At 36.2% G+C, this 25,092-nt stretch overlaps 2 protein-coding genes across 12 annotated transcripts in view; one reads left to right on the plus strand and one right to left on the minus strand.

Annotated features, from left to right (window-relative positions):
* slco1d1 (solute carrier organic anion transporter family, member 1D1) overlaps positions 1–25,092 on the minus strand; it is a 790,174-nt gene that overhangs the window by 691,217 nt on the left and 73,865 nt on the right. The gene's annotated exons all lie outside the window — the stretch shown is intronic.
* Positions 1–25,092, plus strand: part of si:ch211-266c8.2 — a 268,161-nt gene that overhangs the window by 185,147 nt on the left and 57,922 nt on the right. For all 11 annotated transcript variants that reach the window (XR_015484043.1, XR_015484044.1, XR_015484046.1 and 8 more), the window contains 2 exons: positions 4,444–4,497; positions 7,093–7,154. Coding sequence is in view for 2 of the 11 variants with exons in the window: in XM_087249950.1 (XP_087106076.1) it covers positions 4,444–4,497; positions 7,093–7,154 (116 nt within the window). In the remaining 9 variants the exon portion in view is untranslated. The remainder of the gene's footprint in view (positions 1–4,443; positions 4,498–7,092; positions 7,155–25,092) is intronic.

Consider the following 25,092-nt stretch of genomic DNA (forward strand, 5'->3'; position numbering starts at 1 on the left):
GACCCTAAAAAGTGAGAAAAAAACAATAAAAAAAGTTTTATTCTAGCCAAAAAAAATACAAAAATAAAAAAATAATAATAAAAAAATATATATATATAAAAAAAAATATATATATATATTTTTTTTTTATTTATATTTATTTATTTTTTTTTTTTTTCTGAAGAAGAAGAAGAAAACACTTATTTTTTTTATTTTGGCTAGAATAAAACATTTTTTTATTGTTTTTTTTTAGGGTCAACATTATTAATCCTTTTAAGAAATAATTTTACAACTAGTTTTTTTGTGTAGTTTTTGCTTGTTTTAAAATTTGTTTTAAATATTTGGATTAAAAAACAAGACAAAAACTCTATTTGTAGCGTAGTATCTTGATGAAACAAAATTTATGGGCCCTATCATACACCCGGCGCAATAAGGTACAAGATGTGTTTTCTGTGATCTGTTGCTATTTTCAGATCAGCACAGCACACTTTTTCCTGTTTTGCACCGCATTGTTTTAACGGCAAATCCATTTGTGCCACTTTGTGGACTCAAGGGTGTTCCGGTCTATAATGGAGGTGTGTTAAGGCGCATTGTTGAAGCGTTGTTATTTTGAAGAACTGAAATAGACAGCGCCACTTACCAACTAAAAGCTACTCTAAAGTCCAGCAGAGCGTGTTAGTTATGCACCTATGCAGGTCCAAACCCTTACACATTGCTTATACCAACTCAATGTCACGACAATTTGTAACTTTTTGATTTATTGGCTAATTCGTATGAATTTGTATGATCTAATTCGTACATTTTAGTACGATTTGCTCATCAGCCAATGACAGATGAGTTTAGGGGTGGGGTTTGGTGCCACATCTCCTTTTTAAAATCGTACATTTTCAAATGACTCAACTCATACGAATTCGTACAAAATAGCCACTAAACTGAAAAAACGTAAAACACTTACGTTTCCTCGTGAGATCAGGCTGTTAGTACACACTGGTCCCTGCGGGCACAAGACGTCAATTTGACTTCATATTGTTGTTATACCCCAACGTATCCCAACGTCGTGGGGATGTTGTATTTTGTTCGGAAATGAAAATCATGTTGATGTCAGAACTCAACGACGTCAATGTCCAACATCCAACCTAAGATAAACTAAATATAAATGTCTATGTTACACAGTGACATTGTGTGGACGTTATCACTATGACGTCTATCAGACGTTGGATTTTGGTCACTTTCCAACACAACCTAAAATCCAAATGTTTACATCATGTGATGTCATTATTGGACGTCAAAATAACGTTGTCCTTAGACGCAATTTCGGTCTCCTGATGTCATGACCTAAATCTAACCTAATATCAACATCCTATGATGTAGTGTGCCAGCTGGGGTTATATAACACTACACAAATATATTTACATATGAAAACAATGAAGGGATTAAACGATTATTATCTACATCAATATAAACAGCACTGCCTCCATGCCTGATCTCAGGGGGCTTTTTCAGTTCATTCATGACAATCTGCATCTGTGTAATGTTCTTATTATGATCAGTATTATTGATTATCTGCAGATTTATATCTGCTTTAATAAATACAAGTGTATATGTGTCCAGCTGTGGGGTTTTGCAGACGTCTGCATCAGCATATGGGGCATAAGAACAGGACGTGTGTTTGGATATCACTCCGTTTTCTGTCCACACTTCATTATTATTGTTCATTTAATCCTTTGCTGGAGATTAGAACTGAATTTAGAAATAGTTTAGACACAAATCTTTGTGCTTAACAAAGGAAATTAAATATGTGGGCTAATGGATGTGTTCAGTGAAGTAAGTTCCACCGTTTCCTCCCTCCACCAAAGTAAAGGAGTAAAGAGTAAGAGTAAAGTAAAGAGGCTGAGTGGAGGAGGCTCGTTCTTTATCCTCGTGCTGCAGATGCTCTGTTTAACTGTTTACTCGCTAGTGAAGCGTTCAGTTTTTACTCATACAAAGTCTACCATGTAAATAATGTGCCATGTAGCAACGCAACTGACTCTTAAAGGGAATGAAAGACGAGACTCCGATTGGTTTAATGCAGGTTATGCTCAAAACACACCCGGAACTCATTAAGAGAATCAGCACAGCCCTGTTAGACCGTATGTGTTAGGGCACAGAGTGTATATTTCCATCATTAAAATAGCAAAAGTGTATTCAGACACGACACTAATGCTTTTGTACCATGAGCTTTAGACTTTACACTTAGGTCGTTAAAATAGAGACTAATATGTTCTGTCATCAAGGCAAAGAAGAAAAAGAAAGTAGTTAAGATGCGAAAATCTCCAAGTCCATCTGAATTATTTATTTATTTATTTTTGGTCTAAAAATGTTTAGATTCATTAATTTTACTTAATATGGAATGGAAAGGTTTTAACTAAAAGACGAGGATTCCAGCACTATTCCTGTGCATTTCCAGTTTACTTTAAATGTATTTATTTCTATCATATTTTATGGAATTTGATGTATTTAGACCCAAAAGCTTTCCTCTAATATCTAATAATATTAGTCTCTATTATTTACACACACGCACAGGCAGTGCAGATGAGAATATCTTGTTAGAAACATTATAAATGATTTCATTTGTCTATTATTTTCCACACATTACAGTCACATGGTGTGTGGGTGGTGCAAAAATAACTTCAAGAACTTTATGGATAATGACAACTTTAAAGAAGTACATTAAGGAAAAGAGATGTGTAGGTTGTTTCTTTAATCAATTCTGACATTAAACATGTTTTTCCACTTAAGTTTGTGTACAGTAGGTCTGTATATGTCAGACTGCAGAACAGTTCGTAATCAAACTAAAGATGCATCATTTATTAGAAGTGTTGTTTGTCATTATATTGCAGTTCACTAAGAAGAGTTTGTCAATTTCTCTTCTCTTCAAGGAGTCACTAACTCTTTGAGCACAATATAATAAGATTAAAACTAATAGTACAACTGCAAAAAATACTTTTCTCACTTAGTTTCTGTGTTTGTTTTCTAGTGTACACAAACTTATATAAATATATGCATATAATCGAGAAGCATTTTCTAGAAAATATTTTTTTTCTCAATAAAAAGGAAATATTAAACCCAGCTTAACATCTTCTGATGGGGGAAAGTACAATTATTATTATTATTATTATTATTATTATTATTATTATTATTATTAGTTTGATTTTATAAAAAGCTTGTATATAATAATAATAATAATAATAATAATAATAATAACAACAATAATAATAATATTAATAATAATAATAATAATAATAATAATAACAATAATAACAATAATAACAATAATTATAATAATAACAGCAATAATAATAATAATAATATTAATATTATTAATAATAATAACAATAATAATAATAATAATAATAATAATAATAACAATAATTATAATAAAAACAGCAATAATAATAATATTATTAATATTAATAATAATAACAATAATAATAATACTACTACTACTAATAATAATAGTAATAACAATTATAATAATAACATCAATAATAATAATAATAATAATAATAATATAAAAATATTAATAATAAAATATTAATAACAACAACAACAACAACAATAATAATAATAATAATAATAATAAACAAAAACAAATATGCAGTTGTATAGGGAAACATTAAAAAAAATAAAAGTCATATAAAGAATATAAAAGAACAATATGAGTAAACGTTTAAATAGATAAATATAAGTGTATATCAAGTCAAATAAAAGAATATAAAAAGAATAATAAAGGTTTCAATAAAGAAAGTTAAAATGAATTAATATATCATGTAAAGTCACCACTTTATAAGGTACATCCTTCTAGTAGCGGGTTGGACCCCCTTTTGCCTTAAATTCCATTAAAATAACTTAAATCATCAGTGAGTCGTTTACATGGACACCAATATTTCGATTTTAATTTGATTGAAACAATACTCTGATTAAGAGTTGACCATGCTAACAGCAATTTTAAAATCACCTAAATCCGACTAAAGTCATAATCAAATTAAACAAAAATCCAAATAAGAAGTGCAGTATATCTATTTTAGTCTTATCATTAAACGTCCATCCGCCCATTTATTGGGCACCTTACTAGTACCAGGTTGGACTACTTTTGCCTTCAGAACTGCCTTAATCATTCATGGCATAGATTCAACAAGCTACTGGAGATATTCCTCAGAGATTTTGCTCCATATTGACATGATAGCGTCACACAGTTGCTGCAGATTTGTCAACTGCACTTCCATGATGTCAATCTCCCGTTCCACCACATCCCAGAGGTTGCTGTATTATTTTTTAATAGAAAATTCTAGGTCGTTTTCAATTTAACTCCAGAATTAAAAGAAAGGTTGTTGTAAAATGGTATCAACAGTGTGTATGCATCTGCTGTAAATGTAATATTAGTACAGATTTGTACAGTTCTAAACCCTCATTTTCTCTACACAGGTCATAAATCCCAAGAAAAAAGGAAAGAAGAAAAAATATCTCAACTCTGGAACTGTAAGCATTTGCCTTTTTTTGTGGGGGATTTTAGTTTGCTGTAGTGCTGCAATTTGAAATATGTCTTGCATAAATATAGCAATATCACTCAAACCACTAAAGCTTACCCATAAAAAAATATATTTAATCATAATTGTTATTTTGTATTGCTGTTTAAGTGACATTTTATACAGTACAGTCCAATGTGGACATCAAAAAAAAAAAAAACACAAGAGCTTTACTTGTGTAATCTTATGTTAAAATCATAAGTGAATTCCGTGAAATAGACATCAAATGTGGTTTTGGAGCATTTTGTGAATTTGAAAGCTATTTGAAATTAATGTAAAACCAGTGTGAAACCAACTTGAAACCAATGTGAAACCATTGTGAAACCAAATTTAAGCCAATGTGAAACCAGTGTAAAACCAATTTGAAACCATTGTGAAACCAATTTGAAACCAATGTAAAGCAAACATGGAACCAATTTGAAATCGATGTGAAATCAACGTTGAACCAATTTAAAACCAATTTGAGACCAGTGTAAAACCAAATTGAAGCCAATGTGAAACCAGTGTAAAACCAATTTGAAGCCATTGTGAAACCAGTGTGAAACCAATTTGAAACCAATGTAAAACAAATATGGAACCAATTTGAAACCGATGTGAAATCAATGTGGAACCAATTTAAAACCAATTTGAAACCAGTGTGAAACCAATTTGAAACCAGCATGAAACCAATTTGAAACCATTCTAAAACCCATTTGAAACCAATGTAAAACAAACATGGAACCAATTTGAAACCGATGTGAAATCAATGTGGAACTAATTTAAAACCAATTTGAGACCAGTGTAAAACCAAATTGAAGCCAATGTGAAACCAGTGTAAAACCAATTTGAAGCCATTGTAAAACCAGTGTGAAACCAATTTGAAACCTGTATGAAACCAATTTGAAACCATTGTAAAACCCATTTGAAACCAATGTAAAACAAATATGGAACCAATTTGAAACCGATGTGAAATCAATGTGGAACCAATTTAAAACCAATTTGAAACCAGTGTAAAACCAATTTGAAACCAGTATGAAACCAATTTGAAACCATTGTAAAACCCATTTGAAACCAATGTAAAACAAATTTGGAATCAATTTGAAACTGATGTGAAATCGATATGGAACCAATTTGAAACCAATGTGAAACCAGTGTAAAACCAATTTGAAGCCATTGTGAAACCAGTGTGAAACCAATTTGAAACCAATGTAAAACAAATATGGAACCAATTTGAAACCGATGTGAAATCAATGTGGAACCAATTTAAAACCAATTTGAAACCAGTGTGAAACCAATTTGAAACCAGCATGAAACCAATTTGAAACCATTCTAAAACCCATTTGAAACCAATGTAAAACAAACATGGAACCAATTTGAAACCGATGTGAAATCAATGTGGAACCAATTTAAAACCAATTTGAGACCAGTGTAAAACCAAATTGAAGCCAATGTGAAACCAGTGTAAAACCAATTTGAAGCCATTGTAAAACCAGTGTAAAACCAATTTGAAACCAGTATGAAACCAATTTGAAACCATTGTAAAACCCATTTGAAACCAATGTAAAACAAATTTGGAATCAATTTGAAACTGATGTGAAATCGATATGGAACCAATTTGAAACCAATGTGAAACCAGTGTAAAACCGATTTGAAACCATTGTAAAACCCACTTGAAACCAATGTAAAACAAATATGGAACCTATTTGAAACCAATTTGAAACCAGTGTAAAACCAATTTAAAACCAACACGTAACCAATTTAAAACTAACGTGAAACCAATTTGAAACCAATGTGAAACCATATGCAACAAATTTAAAACCACTGTGAAACCAATATGGAACCATTTTAAAATCAATTTAAAACCAATGTGAAACCAAATTGAAAACAACATGAAACCAATGTGAAACCAATTTGCAATCAGTGTGAAACTAATTTAAAACCAATTTGAAACCAACATGGAACCAATTTTTAAACCAATGTGAAAGCAATATGAAACCAATTTGAAACCAGTGTGAAACCAATTTGCAATCAATTTGAAACTACTGTGAAACCAATATGGAACCATTTTAAAATCTAATCGAAACCAATGTGAAACCAATATGAAACCATTTTAAATCCAATGTGCAACCAATATGGAACCACTTTGAAACCAATATTGAACCAATTTAAAACCAAAGTGAAACCAATACAAAATCAATGTGAAACCAGTTTGAAACCAATGTGAAACCCATGTGACTCCATGTTTTCCACACATGACCAGTTTTCTTCATGTTCTCATTGTGATCACAGTTAATATAAAAATGTTCCAAAACCACACGTTTCACAATTGTTGACATTTCTTACGCGACTGCACGAGATATACAACTTGTCTTTGACCCAAATATAACAATGTACTTTGAATTTCGTCTAGCTTGTGCTTTCAAACACGTTCAAAAGAAGCCTCTCTGACACTGCTGTGTTTGATTGTGTGCAGTGTTTTAATCCTTAAATCCAAACCAGTTTCCCTCAGAAGAATCAATGAATCATTGACACACTGTGATGATGAGATTTTCTATCTTCGTCTTTCCAGGTGACGCTGCTATCATTTCTCGTTGATACCGAAGTCACGTTCCTGGATTACATCAAAGGCGGGTGAGTGACATTTTTTTATACGCATACTCTCTTTTCTTAGGTTTAAAGTGCTGATAGGAGAAACGAAGCTTTTTAAAGATCTGAATCATCTGAAAATGATTCAAGTGAAAAGGAAGCATTCAAAACACAACATATTAGGGACAACCTCTGGTCAAACTGCTGGTTAATACAACACATGTCTGGTTGAGAATTCAATCTACCAATGGAATCTGCAATTCATCTAATAACATTAAATATTCTATGTTTGCAATAATATGTGCTTTTTTAGCTCAGTGGAGTCCCCGCTTTGTCAGTTGGCATTTTTTGTGTGTAGTTTGCTTGTTGTGTGTTAGCGTGGGTTTCCTCCGGGTGCTTTGGATTCCCCTACAGTCCAAACACATGCGCTATAGGGGAATTGATGAACTAAATTGTCCGTAGTGAATATGTGTGTTTGTGTGAATGCAAAAGTGTATGGGTGGTTCCCAATACTGCGTTGCAGCTGGAAGGGTATCAGCTGTGTAAAACAAATGCTGGATTAGTTGGTGGTTCATTACCCCTGATAAGGTAAAACTAAGCGGAAGGAAAATGAATGAATGAATTAGTGTTTCATAGTAGACTCCGCTTAACAGGTCAATGAGAGACGTTAACTACTATTATTCAATTTAATTTGACGAATGCCTTATTAAAAACTCGCCAACTTAGAGATCTAAAAAATGTGTTCAGTGATTCCCCACTAGGGGGACATTTGAGTGAACCAGCATGAGTCATGTGGATTTTATATGGTTTTACAGAAACTATTATAACGAAGCCTTGTTTACTGAAACTGAAGATTTGTAAAGCTTTCGAAGCTTCAAGGTTTCAACGTTAAATACACGGTAAACGTTGGTGTATTTGAAAGTCCCGTGCTTTGAAAATGTGCAATTTTTATTTGATGTTTAAAAACTCGGGACATAAACTAGCCCCTCCCCTATTCATAAACAGCCAATAGCCTTCTGTTTATAGCTCAACTTTGCCAGTCAGAGTGTAACGAAGTTGATGACGTCATCTTTTTGAAACATGTCTGTCGTGGTCCATGTTATTTGCATGTGTTGTATGGATTTTGCAGAACTTATTCTTTTGTGAGGATTTGCAGTGTGTGTGTTTCCAACGCAAACTCACGGCAATTCGTAACTTTTAAATTTAGTGGCTAATTCTAAATTCGTACAATTTAGTATGATTTGCTCATCACCCAATGACAGTTGGGGTTAGGGGTGGGGTTAAAATCGTACATTTTAGTACTACTGAACTCGTACGAGTTAGCCACTAAACTGACAAAACGTAAAATACTTAAGTTTCTTCGTAAGATCACGAGGAGGTGCTGCGTGTGTTTTAAAATGATAAGGAAGTCAGATCAACACAGGCCCCTGTTTATTATTTTTGTCAAGAGTTTCAAGAGGTTACACTTAGATATTGCTTGATAATAACAGTAAGTTTGGTATGCTGTCCCCAGAGAAAACCCTGAGCTCAGAGATAAGTGAGCCCAGGGCTCCTGCCTGCTTTATGAGCTTTTGGGGGGGTACAAGATCAGGTAGTTCTCGAGAGCTCCCCCTGGTAAAGGAGGAAAGGTGGAGATGGGGTGGAAGGAGGCATTCTTCCAAAATGAAGATAACGCCCCATTCACACGGGGCTTCAGCGTCAACGCTTGACAGAGGGCGTGTCTGAAGTTACGGCTGACGTGATTGTCATAGCAGCGTTAGCCAATGAAATTAGTCAGCAATAGGTAGACCCACACGGAATCTGCCCGCGCAGAATTCCGCAGATTTTCCACAGATTTTCTGCAGAATTCCGCAGATTTCTGCAGATTTTTAGCCCATCATTAATTCTGTTTATTTACATGAGTAAATGTGTAAATCTAAATTTATTCAGTTTTTATTCAGTAATTTATTACTTTTTATTTCATATATTAAGGTTTTAGTTATGACACTCCGCTGGATACTTCCAAAATAATTATGCAGAAATCCGCAGATTTTTACCAAAATTCTCCGCTGAAATAGCAAAAAACATCCGCAGATTCCGTCTGGCCCTAGCAATTGGCCACAGTCTGAGCTGGTGTATTTGCATGCAGCGATTTGATTGGCTGACGCTTCCGTCGCCGCATGAAAAGTTAAGCAAGACCCAACTTTTGCAGCAAAAAACGTCTCTGAAGCGTCGCATAGTGCAGTTCGGCAACGCCTAACGTCACCCATTCAAAGTGAATGGGAAGCGTTGACGCAGACGCCCCGAGTAAATGGGGCATGATGGAGGAATGCTAGTCAGGCTATTCATAGTGAGTTTAGAATAATCCGATTGGCTTACTAATGATTACAGATGAGAGACTAGCTGCGATCAATTATATCATGTGCTCTTTTCGAAATTAGCTTGTGAAACTTCACTTAATTCAAGTTTTTAGTTGAACTTTCGCTTTGAATGAATTTTGACACGAGTAAATGACAGAATTCAGGATGGGAAAAAGCATCAGGATAGGGGGCAGCATGTATCAAATACTACATTTGACTGGTCAGAATGTTCAATGAGAAACTGAAGTGTAATAATAAACCATTGATTAATTTTGCCGTAAATGATAAACCTTAAGATTTGAATGTTTGTATTTTCTAAATGTCAATTTTGTCAACTGTTATGGAGCACACGATTATAGGTTACCTTAACGTCCGAAGTCAAAATGTACTGATTTGTATTTGTATGTAGTAGGGCTTGTTCCAAACAATGTATCTGCACACTATTCATTTACCCTCAGAACCTTTCATCAAATATCACAACCTTCCCTCCCCTCCGAAATAACTTTTCCTTCACTTCCTGGTCACATGGAATGCCTTTAGGGTGGAGCTATCAGTATTTTAGGGTGGAGCTGTGAGTTCTGCCCTCATTCCATTGGTCAGTTTTCATCATTTTGTTAGAAACACCCATCTTCCAACAATCCAATTTGTTCCCAAAGGACAAAATCATGCACTGCCCAACATTTTATTTCATTTCAGCACTGTATGTACAAAAAAAGTACAATATTAACTTACTTTTCTGCCAACTTTAAGACTAACACATTGATACTGCGACCTCAAAAACCTTTTGATTTAAAAACTCTGACATCAGTGATCCTGAACGCAGAGCTCGCCAGCTTCTAAATGTCAGTTGTATGCACTCCTGGGTAATTCTTCTGAAAATGCAGATGACAGACTTCATGTTAGACACCACAAGTGATCAATCCATTGACGGTAGCTGATGGATGAGGTTGCTAATCTTAGCTCAGGTGTTTGCTGTGTGTTGGCAGGATAAACCATGCGTGTCAGATTGAACCTCCACATTGAGCGCTGCTTTTCATTACCGTGGCAGTATGGAGACTGCGGTCACCTCTGCTCTGACACCACACCACCAGACCTCCGTTTTAATGGATGCTCCTTCCTTTTAGCCGGAGATGTTTAGGTGAAAGGTCAGAGAGGGACTCTCACGTTCCTGCGCATCATTTATTCACTGAGAACAGCCAATTAGAAAGCAGAGATCATAGAATGAACAGATTTACTCCTACAGGGGATGGTAAGGGTTGATGGTCGGTTGGTCCTGCAGGATGGATCCATGCTTTCATGTTACTGAGGCCAAATTGTGAGCTGACCATCTGAATGTGTCAGTAAAAATGGAGACTCATCAGACCAGGCGTTTCTCCAATCTTCTATTGTCCAGTTTTGGTGAGCCTGTATGAATTGTAGCCTCAGTTTCCTGTTCTTATCTGACAGGAGCGGCACCCGGTGTGCTCTTCTGCTGCTGTAGCCCATCCGCCTCAAGGTTGGACGTGTTGTGTGTTCAGAGATGCTATAATTCCATTTGGACTTGCAGGTGCTGATTCTTATTTCAGCCGCATCACATCCGGCAGCAAACCGCCCCAGTGCATGCTGAAGGTCCATGTCCGATGAAGCCAATAAAACAACATGGTCTGCGAATAACAGAGATGAAATCCTGTGGTCCCCGAACCGGACCTCCTTTATCCCAAGGCTGGGCTTTGAAATTCTGTCCATTAAAAATTATGAACAATTAAAATGTAATGTGTAGATTATTGTATATTACATTTTTTTTTTTTACAGCATTTAGAATGAACAAAGTATTCCTAGGCAGCATTGAATGCATAAAATGTATATTTATTCAGTCATTTTCTGCTGCTTTTTCCGGGGGCAGCAGTCTTAGGAGAGAACCCCAGATTTTCCCCTCCCCAGACACTTCCTTCAGCTCCTTTGGGGGATCCCAAGGCATTCCAAGGTCAGCCGAAAGACCATTGTCCATCTATTTATACGGACGGACGGACGGACGGACGGACGGACGGACAGACAGACAGACAGACAGACAGACAGACAGACAGACAGACAGACAGACAGATAGATAGATAGATAGATAGATAGATAGATGGATGGACGGAAGGACGGACAGACAGACAGACAGAGACGGACGGACGGACGGACGGACGGACGGACGGACAGATAGATAGATAGATAGATAGATAGATAGATAGATAGATAGATAGATAGACGGACGGACGGACGGACGGACGGACGGACGGACAGACAGAAAGACAGACAGACAGACAGACAGAGACGGACGGACGGAGGGACGGACGGATGGACAGATGATGGATGGACGGACAGATAGATAGATAGATAGATAGATACAGAGATAGATAGATAGATAGATAGATAGATAGATAGATAGATAGACAGACAGACAGACAGACAGACAGACAGACAGACAGAGACGGACGGACGGACGGATGGACAGATGATGGATGGACGGACGGATAGATAGATAGATAGATAGACAGATAGATAGATAGACAGATAGATAGATAGATAGATAGATAGATAGATAGATAGATAGATAGATAGATAGACGGACGGACGGACGGACGGACGGACGGACGGACGGACGGACGGACAGACAGACAGACAGACAGACAGACAGAGACGGACGGACGACGGATGGACAGATGATGGATGGACGGACGGATAGATAGATAGATAGACAGACAGACAGATAGATAGATAGATAGATAGATAGATAGATAGATAGATAGATAGATAGATAGATAGATAGATAGATAGATAGATAGATAGATAGATAGATAGAATAAAAGGAAACATTATAAAACAGTATAAACTTTTCCCCTACTACAACTTCTAACCACATCCCTCTTTAAACGCAGAGCTGGTGAAGTGGATGTGTTAACTTTAGCTCACAGCAGTAAGTGTGCTCACACTTAGTCTGAGTATTTTGCTGTGGGCAAAAGCATAAACACTGTCATGCAGAATTACACTAACAGTGTTTCAGACTGCAGCAGCCAACAGGTGCAGAGAAGCTTTTATCACGGCGCAGGGAGAAAAAAAAAAAAGCGCATAAATATGGAAACCGAAAAACACGACCGCCATTACGTAATGCGGGACAGTTCTCCACTAAATCCATTTACAGCCCTACACAACTTTCCACTCTAGCCATTCACACAATGAAAAACAGCAGCCATTACTGCCGAGAATCAGCGCTTTGGGAGTTTCTTCAGAGGAAAAATCTGATTTATTTAAAGTCAGACATGCCCATGAATTTCTGATTACATTAAAGGGCTAGTTTGATCAAACAGTTAAATGGTGCTATGAATGTTTACTGTAAAATTTGATATTTTAAAGGAACTCTGCATGTTAAAGTGACAGATTCACTATAAAAGAATCATAAAGATGAACAGATTGAAAAAAAACCTTAACATACTGTAATTGGAACATATGGAGCTTATTGTCAAGTGTTACAGGCACAATTAAGAAGAGTCCACATGTGTGCTTTAGGCAAGACTTTATGGCTGAGTGAGTTGTAAAATACAGAATATCTCAGTATTTACTATCATTTTTTTCAATATATATATATATAAAGGGTGTCACGATCCTCTAAATCCTCGATTCGATTACTTTTTCGATTCCAAAGGCACGATTTGATTCGATTTTCGATTATGAATAATTAATTAATTAATGACCAATTAATTATTTGTCGCCTACCGTTTAAACTACCTGACCTGCATGGTCTTTGTTTTATCCATAAACAAATCATACAGTAAATGAATAAAGGCAAGTTACACACATAATTGCCACCTGTCAATCACTTTTTCTGCGGGACTCGTGAATAGGCAGTGATCTGTGTCGTTATAATGGCGTCGGTAAAAAAGACGCACAACCAACAGGAACCAGCCAACAGTATCTGAGGTGTTCGCTAAAATGACTAAGTACAAGTGAGTGAAAGATTGAAGCAGTCCTCTGACTGCCTGGACCTGCTGTCTCGAGCGCATGGCTGTGTGTGCGTCTGTGTCTGTGTGGTCACGTGATGTGCATTTTCAGAGGTAGAGAGGAAGGAGGGCTGCTCAGAAATGCTACACGCCACTGTGGATGTCAAATCGTTGTCGTTCTAAAATGCCGTTTAAAAACAAAGACAGTGTAAACAGGGCCTGAGTGTGAACTTTTCGCCAGCGGATTTGCAACGGGGGCGGGCGGAGGATCGCGATGCCGGTGTTGTCTATCGGACGAACCGTACGTAATACGTACATAGCAGAGCTTGCAAAACTGTGTTTTTTTGTCGACAACACGAACGTTGTCAACATAACTCACTGGAAATCCAAAATGCTTCCACACCGGCGACTTCATTGAAAGAGGAGAGGGTTTAAGCTCTGTCGACGGGTCTCCTGCTTCTGCAGTTTAACAAGCACTTCAACAAGCCTGTTTTTTTTCCGCTTGGCAAGCCAAACTGACGTAACATGGGGGCGTGGCAGCATCGACCATTCTATTTTTTGATTCGATAATCGAAATTGAGCATAAATTTCGATCGATTAAAAATCAAAATCGTGACACCCCTAATATATATATATATATATATATATATATATATATATATATATATATATATATATATATATATATATATATATATATATATATATGTACGTTGGGCAAAGCAGTGGCGCAGTTGGTAGTGCTGGCAAGGCACTTTATAAATGTGGAAAAAGTCACATTAAGTTAACCTTGCGCTGGACATTTATAGGTGGCTGATAAACACTTGCTGTGCATATAAGTCAGCCCATTAAAAGTATTATAACCCCAAAGACATAATTACAGCCTCTCACTTGCGTATAAAAATCAAAAACTGTATAAATGGACGCCTTTTACGTTAAAAGTTAATGTTATGCCAGTATGGGCACACATTCGACAACCTCCTAATGCTGTGTTTACACCAGGAGCGGATAAATCGCGCTATTCGCGTGTAAATTGCCGTATGAACATTTAAGTTTACTCGCTTCATTCGCGCATCAAACCCCGCTTCATTCGCGTGTCAAATTTACTTCAGAACAGACGCGGATTCGCGTGAAGGGCAGGGTTTCTGTCTGCCCTGTGACTCTAGCTTCATAGCTAAAGGGCTAACATGGATTTTATGAAGAGAATAACAGTGTTTATGTGCTTTATGAAGGATGATAAACAGCGTCGATACGTTTAGGGTCGTGTCTGAGTCCACTACATCATTTCAGAGGTGCATCCAGCTCTTTAAGCTCATAGACTCCTCCAGAAACTGAACCTGGCTGATGGAGGTTTTCAGCGGTGCTTCTGACTGAGCCCAGCCCAGTTTGATGAACTTCTTGTCAGTGTCTGCTGGGGGATTTCCCCTGGGACACCGACAACAGGCGATACGTCACAATCACGCCCCCACAAGAGCAAGCTCCTGATTGGTTAACGCGGCGCGAATGTCCGCTGAAGTTCAGATTTTCGAACGAGAGTGAGGCCATTCATCCATCCATCCATCCATCCCTATCTGTCTGTCCTTTCGTTCGTCCATTTTTCCATCCACTCGTTCATTCATTCATCCATTCTGGTCTATATGTCTGTTAATTTGTCTATCTTTAGGTTCATCTATCCATATGTTCATCCATTCATTCATCCATCTGAATCTTTCTGTCTGTCCATTTGTTTGCTCATCCATCCATCCATCCATCCATCCAAATCTATCTGTCTGTCCAATCGTTTGTCTATTCAGCCATCCATTCATCTCCTCGGCCATCCATCCATTTATCCCTATCTGTCTGTCCATTCGTTCGTCCATTTATTCATTCATTTGTCCCTCCATCCATTCATCCATGTCTATCTGTCCAACTATTTGTCTATCTAAATGTCTATCCATCCGTCAATCTGTCCATCCATCCACTCATGCATGTCATGTCTCATACATGCCCATCCATTTGTTCGTCCGTTCATCCGTTTATTCGTCCGTCCATCCATCCATCCATTTGTCCATTTGTCTGTCCATTCATCCATCCATCCATCCATCCATCCATCCATCCATCCATCCATCCCTATGTTTGTCCTTTTATTTATCAGTTTTTCCATCCATCCATCAATCCATCCATCATCCATCAACCTCTCTATCTGTCCATTTTTTCAAACATTTGTCCGATCTCTCATCCATCGATCAGTTTTTCTGTACATCCATCCATTTTGTCCGTCCGTCCATCCATCCATCCATCCATCCATCCATCCATCCATCCATCCATCCATCCATCCATCCTCTAACCTAGTTATACTAATTATGAGAAGTAATCAGTAACTATAACTAATTATTTTTATGGTAACACTCCCAACACTTATGGCTATTCAACACTTTAGTCAGGGAAAGTCACGGCATTTGACATTTGACAGAGTTGGAAACCTGAAATTTTTGTTTACACACATTTGGCCCTGTTCTTACATGATTCGCCCACATTTCATGATTCAGTCACTTCCCGACGCATCAATTCTAACCTAAATACTCAGTTCATTCACAAATACGGCAGTAAAATGAGTTGACGTTCCTTTCACTATTCATTTACGCCGTATATATTCTGTGTAGGCTTGTCCTATTTCGTTTTATGTGAGCGCTAAATAGCAGTTAAGCTAACAGATGCAACACTGATAACAATAACAATGAATCCGTTCTGCCAGTTGAAATCCCATTAGATGGCAATAGATTAAAGCAAATAAGACTGGAGACTACCCGCGACAACATTAAATAGTTAATGAATCGTGAAACTGCAGAACTTTTTCTCTGTGATGTATAAAGACAGCTGCTAGCGTAGCCCAATCCAGGGTGCAAAATCCTCCCCAGCGCGGCTGACAACAGCTGTCCTTTGAGATAACTCCACACGCAAGGCTGTAATTTAGCGCCGCAGATGCTGGCAGAGTTTCTGTCCTCCAGGGCTTCCTAATACCAATTAACTGATTGGATTGTTCTTCATCACAATGGCTGTGCTCTTCATCTCCTGCAGCTAATGAGGCGCACTTCATGCTAGTGTCAATCACTGCTCAGAGACGCCGCAGACAGAGAGACACTCGGATGACGGAGAGACGGTCACGATGAAGAGAGAAACACTGGCTGTTTGTGATGGTGAAGTGCTCTGTGTTTGCACTGCTAGTTACATCAGGATAGAGTTTGGAAGGAAAATACAGTAAAATTAGACATAATTACGGGATAAAGCACATGATATGATTACACATGAATGTTTTATATTTACTTTCTTAAATCTTGGCACTTTAAATCACATGACTAGGCTTCAAAATAAGAGTCTTAGCCTGCCTTGTGAGGTTATATATTTTTTTCTAAAGGCTGTCCTGCTATGCACCTTACTAGTAATGGGTTGGACTCCTGTTTGCCTTCAGAACTGCCTTAATCCTTCGTGTCATAGATTCAACAAGGTATTGGAAATATTTTGGTCTATATATTTGGCCTACATAGGCTGTGGTGTTGACATAACGAGTGCTTATGTGAGTTACTGTTGCCTTTCTGTTAGCTGGAACCAGTCCAGCCATTCTCCTCTGGCCTCTGGCATCAACAAGTCAATTGCGCCCACTGAACTGCCGCTCACTGGATATTTCCTCTTTGTCAGACTATTCTCTGTAAACCCTAGAAATGGTTGTGCGTGAAAATCCCAGTAGATCAACTGTCTCTGAAATACTCAGAGCAGCCCGTCTGGCACCAACAACCCCATTTAATTCCCATTCTGATGCTCGCTTTGAACTGCAGCAGATCGTCTTGACCATGTCTACATGCCTAAAGTGGCCGGTTAGTGTATATACCAAAAAGAATTGCTTTAATTGTCAAAGAAACGTTTTCGATGCTCCAAAAGATCAGAGATTTACACAGAAAATACATACTCTGCTCTATCTTATTGCACAAACTAGCAATATAATCATTCCAAGAAACCTTGTTGTGTGGACCAGAATACAATTTCCTGGGTATTTTCAATTTCAAACAGACAGACTGAAAGATAGACAGATAAGTAGGTAGGTAGGTAGGTAGATAGATAGATAGATAGATAAATAGATGGATGGATGGATGGATGGACGGACGGACGGGCGGATAGATAAAATGTATGAGTGAACTTTTTCATTTAATTGTGAGAATTTGTCAAATAATTAAACGACTCTTTCATTTGGAAAATAAAATACTAATAGCTTAAATATAGTGGGACAAATAGCTGCCTGAATGTGTTTAATTGTGATAACTATTTAACCCTTTAACACATCCGATCACACCGGTGTGATCAGCCATGGCTTGTTCCTTAAGCATGCAATCACACGGGTGTGATCAGCTTTGGCTGGTCCCTGAAGTATACAATCACACTAGTGTGATCAGCCTTGGCTGGTCCCTGAAGCATACAATCTCACTAGTGTGATTAGAACGTTAAAAGCGCATGTCATCATCTGCGGATCTCTCCTGCGGTTGTTGCTATAAGGGATACAGCTGTGATCATAAGTTACCAAGAAGCATTCATTCATTCATTTTATTTTTCTCTTAGTCCCTTTAATAATCAGGGGTTGCCACAGCGGAATGAACCGTTAACTGCTCCAGCATATGTTTTACACAGCAGATGCGCTTCCAGCTGCAACCCATCATTGGAAAACACCAATACACTTGCATTCACATTCATACGTTCACATTCATTACCTATTCGTACCTAATTCCCCTATAGTGTTATAGTCTCCCAACACAGGGAGAACATGCAAACTCCACACAGAAACTCCAACTGACCCAGCCGAGACTCGAACCAGCAAGCTTCTTGCTGTGAGGCGATCTGTTGGCATTTCTGTGTGGAGTTTGCATGTTCTCCCCGTGTTGGTGTGGGTGCTCCGGTTTCCCAAACACATGCGCTATAGGGGGATTGGGTAGGCTAAAAATGTGTGTGAATGCATGTGTATGGGTGTTTCCCAGTAATGGGTTGCAGCTGGAAGGGCATCCACAGCATAAAACATATGCTGGATAAGTTGGTTGTTCATTCCACTGTGGCGACCCCAGATCACTAAAGGGACTAAGACAGAAAAAAAAATTAATGAATGAACTTCTCGTTAACATGCGATCACAGCTGTATCCCTTCTAGCAATAATGGCCCATTACCTATTATATAAGAAACAATATGATCCTTAATAGCTGTTTAGAAGACAAAATATACATTCTCTTACATATTTTAGGATCTGAGTATTAGAATTTTCACAATATAATTAGAACATTTGTCAATATTTACAGAAAAAGGACTAATAATAATAATAATAATAATAATAATAATAATAATAATATCGTATGTAGATCATTGGGGCTGGTAGGTCACTTTATGTGTCACCAACTTTACAAGCAAAAAAAAAAAAATCAGCGTGAGTATTTAAAACTTACATATAAGTAAAGAATTAAAATAAATGTATTGTAAGTTTATCCCGAATTATACAGCTTCAGTCAACCCAAGCTCATTTTGGAAACGTAGCCCTGCGGACGTTTCTGGAGACCGCGATTTACGTGGCCGGAGGTACGTACGGACACATTTAGTTTTTTTTCGAGCGAACGCTGTGGGGTGGTGTGGCGCCGCTCCGCTCCTCCTCTTCGCGCTCGCCGGCCGACGGCTTGCCTCCGAGTGGAGGGCTTTCCCGATGCAACCTGTTTTCCGCTTAGCTCACAGCGTTGCGTCGGCGGAGCGGAGGCCCCGGAGGAGGAGCCGGCCGCGAGGACGACGACCGGGATCGAGTCCGGGGAACAGCGGTTCCAGAAATCAGGTAAGATGAAAAACCGAATCCGAAAAATAAGGGCGAGAACGCGGCGGGATCTGAAAACACGGTCGAAATCGAAGACGAGGGCTTTTGCTTTTTTTTTTTTTTTCTATCTGGATGGCTTTTGCAAACCGTCGCTCGGGTTTAGGGAAGGAGGAGGAGGAAGAGGAGGCTTTTCGCGCGAGAACAGCAAGTGCGCGAACGGCGCGCGCTCCCGAGAGGCGCCCGAGATGGAAAAGCGCGCACGGCGGCCTCTCGCGGATCCGCGAAAACAAAAACCGCTCGAATACGTACCTCCTGGGACGTATCTCGCGGTCCGCAGAAACGTCCGCCGGGCTACGTTTCCACAATGAGCCCGGGTTGGCTTTAGTTGTAAGGTCACAGTCTTTTCATCTGTGTTTTGTACCTGAGTGTGAGACGCTGCTGTTGCTAAGATTTGCTTTATTTGGTGTGTTATCGCACGACTCGACAATCCATTAAAGACAGCTAACTGTTGTGTAAAGTATAACGTATTTCCCCAAGTATATTCTGAGAAGAGTCTACCTTGAGAGAGACTAGTCTGTGTGAAAGAGCGCTCACATCAGAGCTCTGTCTACATGTTTTAGCTGCAGTGAAGAGAATGCAACAGTTGCACACACAATAGACTCACAGCTTATCATAGATATATACACTAGATATCGCATAGGGACCCTGAGCATGCGTCAATAGCGCCGCCATATTGGTACAGTGCTCCCAGGACAAGTGTCATTCAACCGCACTAGTCAAGTGTTATTACGTGAAGATGCGGGAATTTAGCTCTGTCTACGGGTGTAGTAACGAGCAAACAAAGAAAACAAAGCACAAAGGCAGAACATTTCATAGGTAATATTAAGATTTTTCTGTTTTTGTATGTTCTGAACTTTTGTGCTAATCAGGTCACGTTATTGATGATAACAGTCACTTACTGCATTCACCATACGGCAAAGCAGCTCCAACTCGCACTAAACACTCGGCTTATGCTAGTTTTGTTGAATAAAATCAGCAAACAATGCAAAAGAAATATGACAATGAGATGCTGCGCTGCCAGAAACTTGTGTTATTGTCGCCTAACGTTAGTGAAAGAGTCGTTCGGGGGATTCATTCACAAGCGAATCGCTCCCTCCGTCAGTATGAGGAGTGAAAGCAGGAGAGGAGCTGTGTTTCAGGACATGAGTAGATCAAATTTAACAGGGAGGGTGAATAGTACATTTCAGTACACACAAACACAAGCTTTTTGTCAGGAATGCCCGTGCGGTCACTGATCCATCAATGTAGAAAAGTGATGTAAAATTATAATTTTCGTAATTTAAAAAAATAATTACATACTAACATCCAGGAAAACTCCCGATCATAGATATATGTGTGTATGTGTATATCTCTGGCTTTGCATGGCCACAGTCCTCCACTGTACCTTGGTCCCTCATTCATTTCAAAGGAGCGCTACCCTGTACCAAGATGGCGGCGATATTGACGAGTTCCGTCAAATAGACAACAATAGGGCAGGCGACATCTAGTGTATATCTCTATGACAGCTTATGATAATAAGTCCTTATAGCCATGTGCATCCATTATGAAAAGTATTACTTTAAAGCTACTGGGTTGAAATATGAGTAGCATATTCATGGAAACATTGTCCTGGCAGATTCACCTGTGAGAAAGGCTGAAAACATCAGCAATAGGTAAACAGAATCTCTGTTTGAATTGAAATGTGTAACCGGGTCTAAAATGGAGCTCGATACCCAACCCTGAGGAAAATGCATTAAGATGTGTCCTGCATGTATGGCTGAAGGATGTATACTGCGGGACTAACTAAATTGCTTCATGGCCCGAAGCTTCTGGTGTCCAGATGGACAGCGTCCCCTCACCTCCAGTCAACAACATCTGTGCTGATGTCACTGGGCATTTCTCCAGCCACCGGCTCATGCATACTGAGCACCTCATCAGCTTTCAGGAGCACAACTAAAGTAATACAACTTTTATTAATGAATCAGTCCATCACACTGCCCGAAAGCTGTCCCAACATGACGGATGCTGTCGACTTTAATCCATCCTTGTCGAGGTTCAACTATAAGAATGTTGTTTTGCTGGCCTGGTCGGGTTGGTTGTTCATAACTCATGCATTTGACAGGGTTTTCTGGCGCTAGATGAAGAGAAATGTTGCGATTTCATCTACACTGGGAAAATAATAGCTGGAATGGGAAATTTTATTTGACGTCAATTAAACAAACTTAAAGCATCAAGTTAAGATCTGCATTACTTAAACAATTAAGGTAAAACCTGTTAGCAATAAAATAAGGTAAAGTAACAAGCATACACTCACCGGCCTCTTTATTAGGTACACCTTACTAGTACCGGGTTGGACCCCTTTTGAATATATTTATATATGTAGATCATTTCATGAAACAGACCTGGATATGTAAATGTAGGTCCAATATTGCATTTCAAAAGCGTAAATAAACAGAAAACCTACAGTATGTGAATGCCAATTTTTGTTTTTATTATACATTTTTTTTTTACTATGTAGAAAGACCTAATGTCATCCTAATGTCCAATAAATACATAATATTGAATTAAAAAATCAAATATTGCTATATTTATAGAAAAATATATACTAAGGAGAAAAAAATGTCTTTAAAATGTTGTTTTGTGTATCATTTTCTTTATTGTATGATTTTATTATATATTTTATTTATGAACAAAAATAATAATGTATCAATGTTACTTTTATGTCTGATAATTAACAAATGATTAAAAAAAGCTTAGCCTTTAGTATATGAAAAATAATGAACTTTATTAGTTATTATCTATATTTCTTTATCCATTTATTTTGATCAACATCCATTTTTTAACATACTTTATTATATACTTATTTTTAATATACTAAGAAGAAAATAAATGTTTAAAATGTTGTTTTGTGTGTCACTGTTTCTATTTAATTTAGTTTAATTAAATGTAATTTAATTATTTTATTTTATTTATTTTAATTTTATGAACTTTATTTTATTTTATTTTATGCACTTTTGGTTGTGTCTGATAATTTACAAAATGATTAAAAAAGCCTTCAGCATATGACAAAAAATGAACTTTATTGTTTATTTCTATATATTGTAATGCATTTATTATCAACATCCATTTTTTAACATACTTTATTACATACTTATTTTTAATATACTAAGGAGAAAAAATATCTTTAAAATGTTGTTTTGTGTGTCACTGTTTCTATATATTTAATAATTTAATTTAATTTAATTTATTTTATTTTATTTTATTTTATGCACTTTTTGTGTCTGATAATTTACTAATAGATTAAAAAAGCCTTCAGCATATGACAAAAAATAACTTTATTGTTTATTTCCATATTTTGTAATACATTTATTTTAAAAAACATCAATTTTTAACATACATTATTGCATACTTATTTTTAATATTCTAAGGAGAAAAAATATCTTTAAAATGTTGTTTTGTGTGTCACTGTTTCTATTTAATTTAGTTTAATGTAATTTAGTTTCATTTTATTTTTTTTTATTATATTTTTTTATTATTTTGTTTTATTTAATTTAATTCTTTTATTTAATTTAGTTAATTTAATTTTTATTTATTTTATTTATTTATTTTATTGTATTGTATTGTATTGTATTGTATTTTTTATTATTTATTTAGTTTTATTTTATTTTATTTTATGCACTTTTTGTGTCTGATAATTTACTAAGTGATTAAAAAAGCCTTCAGCATATGACAAAAAAATAACCTTATTGTTTATTTCTATATATTTCAATACATTTATTTTAAAAACATCCATTTTTAACATACTTTATTACATACTTATTTTTAATATACTAAGGAGAAAAAATATCTTTAAAATGTTGTTTTGTGTGTCACTGTTTCTATATATTTAATAATTTAATTTAATTTAATTTAATTTAATTTATTTTATTTTATTTTATTTTATTTTATTTTATTTTATTTTATTTTATTTTATTTTATTTTATGCACTTTTTGTGTCTGATAATTTACTAATAGATTAAAAAAGCCTTCAGCATATGACAAAAAATAACTTTATTGTTTATTTCCATATATTGTAATACATTTATTTTAAAAAACATCAATTTTTAACATACATTATTGCATACTTATTTTTAATATTCTAAGGAGAAAAAATATCTTTAAAATGTTGTTTTGTGTGTCACTGTTTCTATTTAATTTAGTTTAATGTAATTTAGTTTCATTTTATTTTTTTTATTATTTTATTTTATTATTTTGTTTTATTTAATTTAATTCTTTTATTTAATTTAGTTAATTTAATTTAATTTTTATTTATTTTATTTTATTTATTTTATTGTATTGTATTGTATTGTATTTTTTATTATTTATTTAGTTTTATTTTATTTTATTTTATGCACTTTTTGTGTCTGATAATTTACTAAGTGATTAAAAAAGCCTTCAGCATATGACAAAAAAATAACCTTATTGTTTATTTCTATATATTTCAATACATTTATTTTAAAAACATCCATTTTTAACATACTTTATTACATACTTATTTTTAATATTCTAAGGAGAAAAAATATCTTTAAATAGTTGTTTTGTGTATCACTGTTTCTATTTAATTTAGTTTAATTTAATTTAGTTTAATTTTATTTAATTTTACTTTATTTTATAAGTTTATAATTTTATTTTATTATTTTATTTTATTATTTTGTTTTATTTAATTTTATTATTTATTTTATTGTTTTATTTTATTTTATTTTATGCACTTTTTGTGTCTGATAATTTACAAAATGATTAAAAAAGCCTTCAGCATATGACCAAAAAAAACTTCATTGTTTATTTCTATATATTGTAATACATTTATTAAAAAAAAAAAAAAAAAAAAAAAACATCCATTTTTTAACCAGATAGACACAATAGATATGTGAACATCAGGTAAAACAGTTAAAAAATTTGATTATATATGGTTTTAAATAAATGTAGATAATAAAGTTTTTGTTTTGTGATTTAATGAAACAGAACTGGCTATAAATTCTCTATTCTGTATAGGATTGACCCAGCTGTTGCACCGCTATCCTGTTTCCACTTTTAATAATAACATATTTATATCACAGATACATTTGAAATGCATTTCATGAAGAGGCAGATCTCTATAAGACTGCATTTCATTCCCTCTCACACCAATACCGTTCATCCTTACACACAATTCTCGAAGCAGGTGTCTTTGGGATTTAGTCAAATAATGAAAGCTGATATTCTCTGAACATCTGAGTCCCTTCTGCGGCAGAGGCAGCCCTCATCCACCAGCTCTCATTTTCTCCGGCGATGAGTTTCGCACCTGCATTCGCAGTAACCTCCCCCATTACAAACACTTAGATTGCGTGTACCGCAATAAGTTTGCCGCAGGGCTCGGCGTTAGGTCCCTTTCTGCGCTCTTAGTTACAGAATGTGCATTGTGGGAGTGCATGGCTATGATCTTTTCCCCTTTAATTCTCCTGCTTGATGCTTTCCTGCTTTTTCGATGGCGGTCAGGTTCCTCTCACATGTCTACAGATTGTTTTTAAGCTGGCTTCAGGAGGACAAAATGGGAAAAGGCTGATCACACCAGTGTGATTGTATACTTCAGGGACCAGCCAAAGCTGATCACACCGGTGTGATTGCATGCTTAAGGAACAAGCCATGGCTGATCACACCGGTGTGATCGGATGTGTTAAAGGGTTAAATAGTGATCACGATTAAACACATTCAGGCAGCTATTTGTCCTACTATATTTAAGCTATTTGTCTTATTTCCTAAAATCCCAATGCTTGTTTTTGAGTAGTTCTGCTAAGTTATAGCTGGTTTGGTTTCTGTGA

This window comes from Danio rerio, chromosome 4 (genome assembly GCF_052040795.2).
Source record: "Danio rerio strain M-AB ecotype USA chromosome 4, GRCz13ab, whole genome shotgun sequence".
Taxonomy (NCBI): Eukaryota; Metazoa; Chordata; class Actinopteri; order Cypriniformes; family Danionidae; genus Danio; species Danio rerio.